General features: G+C 44.4%; 1 protein-coding gene across 1 annotated transcript; it reads left to right on the plus strand.

Annotated features, from left to right (window-relative positions):
- On the plus strand, positions 1-7,067 carry LOC311489487 (elongation factor 2b). The gene is made up of 14 exons (XM_084546592.1): positions 1-154; positions 1,493-1,707; positions 2,321-2,502; positions 2,585-2,796; positions 2,902-3,080; positions 3,535-3,640; positions 3,972-4,224; positions 4,307-4,502; positions 4,593-4,716; positions 4,826-5,068; positions 5,188-5,541; positions 5,644-5,826; positions 6,166-6,298; positions 6,403-7,067. The coding sequence occupies exons 1-14, from the start codon at positions 152-154 to the stop codon at positions 6,594-6,596; spliced, it is 2,577 nt and encodes an 858-aa protein (XP_084402718.1). The 5' UTR covers positions 1-151; the 3' UTR covers positions 6,597-7,067.

A 7,067-nucleotide genomic window follows, 5' to 3' on the forward strand; every position in this document is an offset into this window, starting at 1 on the left:
GGATCCTCTGACCTACATCGCTACACGGCCGTCGCAGCAGCAGCAGCAGCAGCAGAGTCTCTCTCCTGTCACCGCCGGGACTGCCTGTCCTCAGAGGCAGTGTGTACAGCAATAAACCGTCACACGTACAGACCGACGACCCTCAGACAACATGGTGAGTCGATAACGGGCTTATGTGTGCTGATGATTTTGCATTTAATATATCAGTAGCAGCTAAAAAGCGCACTGTCGCTCCGCCTAATAACCTCCATGTCTGGTTATAACGGTTTCGGCGCAACAAGCTGCACGGGAGCCTGTCAGGTGTATCAAATGGAAGCCAATGCCCGGGGGGGTGTTATGTGATCAGATAAGGGCTCCGTGTGTGCGTTCAGTTATAACGTGCGCAAGAGCCAGCTGATAAAGCAGGGCTGTGGCCTTTACTGCGTGGCCCGCTCTGCCTCATCGTGACGTTCATAGCAAAGCCTTTAATATCAAGCTGCTGGGGCATGACTGCAGAGATATCATGTTATTATACTGAGAGAGGGAGAGCACATGGTGCCGACACGGTTAACGCAAACGTGGTGAATCCCGGTTTTAATAAACGACACGTTTAGATCTGATCATAAGTGACTGCGTCACTCTGTATAATATAAATTCCGACCAAATATATAATTTCATATAGGCCAACAGAAATACGTCACCGACAGGGATCTGCATTGCACTAGAACTTATAATTGTAAATGACTTAAAAATGAACTATTATCATCGTATAGGAGGCGTTCGCTGTGTCTGTGACTTTCTGGATATCCAATATTTGATATTTCTGTAATTATTATGTAGGCCAAATGCATATAATACTGGATCATGTTTTTTTATTTTATTTTATTTTTTGTTATTTTTCTTTCATATATATACTATATACTAAAAGTAATTTCATTATAAGCCTATAAAGGCTTATGGTGATGATTTTACATATTCATACCCCGCTGTAAGAGACTCCATCTCAAAATGGTTTCATTTATCTTATTTTGTGATCTTAGAGAACGGCTCCTCCTTATATATATATTGCAAAAATAAATAGCAAACTAAGAGGCTAAACCCTATGTGTATTGCTATAAAGGTGCATACGGTGCATATTTTAGTCTGTTCAGGGATTCGTGTCTTTCCTGTGCACTTATTAACATTTTAAGAGTAGTTATGTGGTCCGAAATATTCAGTTTTTTGGGTATTCTGACATGGCGTAGCTGGTCCCATTCAGCTACGCCATGTGATTGGTGACTCAGTAATTCCTGATCTGTTGCTTGTTTGGAACCAGAAGGTAAAGTCTTTATGCAGTACCCGCTCTCCTTCCTCCTAGATTCAGTTTCAAACATGTCTTTCTTTTTATAACCCTACTAGGAACAGCCACGGGGACATGGTAGTGGACACAAATAGACTCGTATGATTAAATAAAATGAACCTCTGATGGTTGAAGTTATATGAATGTAACCCTTCCAAAAACCCTCCCCAACAGGTGAACTTCACGGTGGATCAGATCCGTGCCATCATGGACAAAAAGTCCAACATCAGAAACATGTCTGTGATCGCCCACGTGGACCATGGGAAGTCCACGCTGACAGACTCGCTGGTGTCCAAGGCAGGGATCATTGCTTCATCCCGGGCCGGAGAGACCCGGTTCACAGACACCCGCAAAGATGAGCAGGAGCGCTGCATCACCATCAAATCAACGTATGTGCCTCAGAGATGTGGGTGTAGAAACAAGCTCTTTGCTTATGTGCAACCTACTGAAGACCCAGGAAGCTAGACATCTTGACTATTTCTCTGTAATAATGAATATGTGTGACAAAATAAGCAAATATAACATTTAAATTAGGGGAAAATCCTTCTAGAATTATTATTAACTTCAGTCTCCTTTAACTGGACTATATGGGCGTAATAGAAATAAGTGCAAGCAAGAAAAGCAACAAAAATATTACATTTGATGTGATCAAAATATTTTGAAATTTGGCAGGAAATGTCTCATGTAATAACTCATCGGTTATAAAAAAGATGCTAACTGAGAAAAAAAAAAAAATGGGGGTGCTTTAATTTCCCAATCTCATCGTTTAAGTCGACCGCAGCAAGAGTGGCTACAGCAGTTATAGTACAAAAATAACAAACATTCATCCATAATTACCTTATTATATTTGAACCTTGTGAATAATTTCTACTTTTTGATTTTTAGTCACTATTTATTTTGACTACAGGGCATAAATATTTGTTCAGTAATACATTTCATTCCAACCATGTCCTGTATTTTAGTAATGTCTAAAGGTATTTGCATTCCTCTCGTTTTATTCAGGGCCATCTCCTTGTATTACGAGCTTGAAGAGAATGACATGGCGTTCATCAAGCAGGGCAAAGACGGAAACGGCTTCCTCATCAACCTGATTGATTCTCCGGGTCACGTTGATTTCTCCTCCGAGGTCACCGCTGCCCTCAGAGTAACTGATGGAGCCCTGGTGGTGGTGGACTGTGTGTCAGGTAAAACAATGTTTTACTTTCCCTCCTTCTCATCAAGTCTCAAGCTGGTCACAGAGCCTCACCTGTCTGCGTCCTCTGACAGGTGTGTGTGTGCAGACTGAGACCGTGCTGCGGCAGGCCATCGCCGAGCGAATCAAGCCCGTTCTGATGATGAACAAGATGGACCGAGCCCTGCTGGAACTGCAGCTGGAGCCGGATGAGCTTTTTCAGACGTTTCAGCGCATTGTGGAGAATGTCAATGTCATTATCTCCACCTACGGAGAAGACGAGGGGGGACCCATGGGCAACATCATGGTGAGGCACAAGCACAAATTTATGCTTGCTAAAATGGCTTGACACACATTTAATACACCATGGTTTACCTGTGTCTACAATGAATACTGCACTGTTTTTCCTCAGATCGACCCTGTTATTGGTACAGTTGGCTTCGGCTCCGGCCTCCACGGCTGGGCTTTCACCTTGAAGCAGTTTGCTGAGATGTATGTGGCTAAGTTCACTGCTAAAGGAGATGCTCAGCTGGGACCAGCAGAGAGGTGTAAGAAAGTGGAGGACATGATGAAGAAACTGTGGGGAGACAGGTGATTATGAGCGCAGAAACACAGAGTGGTCCATGTACTTGACATAAAAAGTCCAGGCTAAAAAGCAATGACTCACTGCCCTCTGCTGTCCCTCTTTTAAGTGTGTTGCACACCCAACAATGAGATCAGTCCATACAGGCGTTTATCTAGGACGCAAACCTACGACTTGCATGCTTGGTAGTTCGGTTTGATGACGTTTCACATGAACTCAAGAACAATGAGATGCACGTTTAGACTCAAGTTCCTCAGGTATATTTTTGCATCACTGCAGTGACAGGTTTCACCACTAGATGTCAGCAAAAAGTACTGAAAAGATTTATTTTTTTTAAAATGTACTGCACATTTATTCAGTGATGTTTAATCTTGCAGGCACATATGAATTAATTAATAATAGGTGCCAACCCCTTGATATTTGAATACCATAATGTAAATCATATATTTATGCTTCTTTCAGATATTTTGATCCAAGTGCTGGCAAATTCAGTAAGACCGGCACTGGACCTGATGGTCAGAAATTTCCTCGAACCTTTTGCCAGCTTGTTTTGGATCCAATCTTCAAGGTGACGCTGCAATAAATGTACAATTTAATATATCTGATGAATGATGTAGATTTTCATTTGTGTCCATTTTCATGTAAAAAAATCAAAATAGAATTTAAAGGCTTGACTTTGGTGCCTCCAAGTGGAGCCTGATCAGATAATACGGACAACAACTGGACATGATTAGACTTAGTGATGACTGCACCAATATTCATTACCACTATCTAATTTCTCTGCAAACTGAAGCTTATGTTATTGAAACCTAAATAAAATCGTACTCACCAGGCTTTTAAATTTTTTTGCTGCCTTTGGGTTGGTGCCTTATCGCTGCCCTTTTTCGCTGCCCCCTCAGGTGTTTGATGCCATCATGAATTTCAAAAAGGAGGAGACAGCCAAACTAATTGAAAAGCTGGATGTCAAACTGGACTCAGAGGACAAGGAAAAGGAGGGGAAGCCCCTGCTGAAGGCCGTGATGCGTCGCTGGCTGCCTGCCGGAGAGGCCCTGCTCCAGATGATCACCATCCACCTGCCTTCCCCCGTCACTGCACAGAAATACCGCTGTGAGCTGCTCTACGAGGGGCCGGGAGACGACGAGGCTGCCATGGGTCAGTGGAAGACCTTCACTAAAGACCAAGTTTACTATCATGTGGTTTTGTAAAATAATACTAATCTAAACTCTTTTCTCAGGTATTAAGAGCTGCGATTCCAAGGCTCCTTTGATGATGTACATTTCAAAGATGGTCCCAACCACCGACAAGGGTCGTTTCTACGCCTTTGGCCGTGTGTTTTCTGGCTGTGTGTCCACAGGCTTGAAGGTGCGCATAATGGGGCCAAACTTTACCCCTGGCAAGAAGGAAGATCTCTACATCAAACCCATCCAGAGGTGAGCAAGTTCATGTATAAACTGTACAGGGGTCGCAGGTAGTGGGAGAAAGTAAAGACGGTGATCGTTTTTATCACCATGTTCATCTAGGACTATTCTGATGATGGGTCGGTACGTGGAGCCCATTGAAGATGTCCCATGTGGCAACATAGTGGGTCTTGTTGGAGTAGACCAGTTCCTGGTTAAGACGGGTACCATCACCACCTTCGAACAAGTAGAGTACTTTTATTTCTTTCCATGTAACACGTGCTGTAGTTTAAATGTCCACCAAACAGTACAAAAACAATCAAGTCTTACAGCTCATCAGTGACTCTGATCTGTAGGCCCACAACATGAGAGTGATGAAGTTCAGCGTGAGTCCTGTGGTCAGAGTTGCTGTGGAGGCCAAGAATCCTGCAGACTTGCCCAAGCTGGTGGAAGGCCTGAAGCGTCTGGCCAAGTCTGACCCCATGGTGCAGTGCATCATCGAAGAATCCGGGGAGCACATCATCGCTGGAGCCGGAGAGCTGCATCTGGAGATCTGCCTGAAGGACCTGGAGGAGGACCACGCCTGCATTCCACTGAAGGTGAGCTACTCGGGACAGATGTTTCTATGGGACGCTGGTTAGTTGCAGGGCAAGTTACAAAGGTATATTTAAGAGACATTAGAAAGGATGATCTGACGCTTTCCTTTACTTCTTTGCAGAAATCCGACCCAGTGGTTTCTTACAGAGAGACAGTGACGGAAGAATCAGACCAGATGTGTTTGTCCAAGTCCCCAAACAAGCACAATCGTCTCTTCATGAAGTCCCGCCCATTCCCCGATGGCCTGGCTGAAGATATCGAGAAGGGGGATGTCTCTGCTCGGCAGGAGCTCAAGGCCCGCGCACGTTACCTCGCTGACAAGTATGAGTGGGAGGTGACAGAAGCAAGGAAGATCTGGTGCTTCGGCCCAGATGGATCCGGGCCCAACCTGCTGATAGACATGACAAAGGGTGTTCAGTACCTCAACGAGATCAAGGACAGTGTCGTTGCTGGTTTTCAGTGGGCAACCAAGGAGGTGGGCAACTAATTCATTTTGACTCCGGTTACACTGCTTAATAAGAGGTGTTTGTGATGTTGTACAATGTGTAACTACTTGTTGTCTGTCTTCATCCTGCAGGGCGCTCTGTGTGAGGAGAACATGCGCGCAATTCGCTTTGACATCCACGACGTGACACTGCACGCAGATGCCATTCACCGCGGTGGAGGACAGATTATTCCCACAGCCCGCAGGGTCCTGTACGCCTGCCAGCTCACCGCCCAGCCACGACTCATGGAGCCGGTCTATCTTGTGGAAATACAGGTCAGTGTGTGGAGGCATATTACCTCCAAAATAAATCAGAAAACCAACATTGTCCACTTTCTAATCAAAGTTTGTAGCATGTAACAAGCAGGATCTTGAAGTAAAAAAAAGAGTGCACTAGACAAATCCAAGTTATGTTATCTTCAGAGAAACATCTGAAGACATTTCTACACAAAGCAAGAATTTTTCACTTTTAACTGCAGGTATGAGCAGCAAGGATGACAACAGCAAGAAAAGCTTGTTACAGTGCTGATATGGGCACCTGGAGTATTATGGGCTATCGTCTGATGTGAGAAACACATCACTGTATTTCTGTTGCTGTCCCTTTTGTCCATGCAGTGCCCAGAGCAGGTGGTCGGCGGGATCTACGGTGTGTTGAACAGGAAACGAGGCCATGTGTTTGAGGAAGCTCAGGTGATGGGTACTCCCATGTTTGTAGTGAAAGCCTACCTGCCAGTCAACGAATCCTTTGGTGAGTTGTTTCAGTCCGCGCTGCATCACCTGTTATGTGATGTTACCTGTCCGATGATTTTAAAACGGATGACAATGCTTTTCTGTTTATATTTCCTATTACAGGGTTCACGGCTGACCTGCGCAGTAATACTGGAGGCCAGGCCTTCCCTCAGTGTGTATTTGATCACTGGCAGATTCTCCAGGGAGACCCCAGCGACCCCGCCACCAGACCCTTCCAAGTCGTCGGTGAAATTAGGAAACGCAAAGGTCTGAAAGAGGGCATACCCGCCCTCGACAACTACTTGGACAAACTGTAAACACCGATCCCGGAATTTAAAATACCAAATCAATCTCTAAACCCTACCCCGTGGGCACTTTAAAATCTTTGCACAGGCTTAAAGATTCATCGCACAAATTGTTCTGAGTCTGGAGCAGAAACAAAGCTTAAGCTTTCTTTGTAGGCTAGTGGAGGCAACGATGTATTATTATTTTTTTTCATTTCACAGCTACAGTACACCAAGTGCCTAGGGCAAGGGTTTGGGGGAACAATTGGATCATAGTGGTTGTATTATCCTTGTTTCTTCTATTCCTTCACATCCTCCCCCTTTTACCTCCTACTTATCTACAAGGATGGGTGTGTACAGTGCACTGTGATACTGCTGCAATAATGCGTATTTAAATGGATCATGGCAAGAAAAAAAACATGGAAACCACATAAAGTGTTACAGAAGTCAGACTCACTGGATTGTTCAGTGGATGTAATAAATAAAAACATGATGAAAATGTGA

The sequence above is a fragment of the Chelon labrosus genome (assembly GCF_963514085.1).
Source record: "Chelon labrosus genome assembly, chromosome: 6".
Lineage (NCBI taxonomy): Eukaryota > Metazoa > Chordata > Actinopteri > Mugiliformes > Mugilidae > Chelon > Chelon labrosus.

Coding starts and splice junctions, on each gene's coding strand:
- LOC311489487 (XM_084546592.1), top strand. Junction 3,641..3,971: donor TTTTGGATCCAATCTTCAAG/GTGACGCTGCAA, acceptor CTGCCCCCTCAG/GTGTTTGATGCCATCATGAA. Junction 4,717..4,825: donor CCATCACCACCTTCGAACAA/GTAGAGTACTTT, acceptor TCTGATCTGTAG/GCCCACAACATGAGAGTGAT.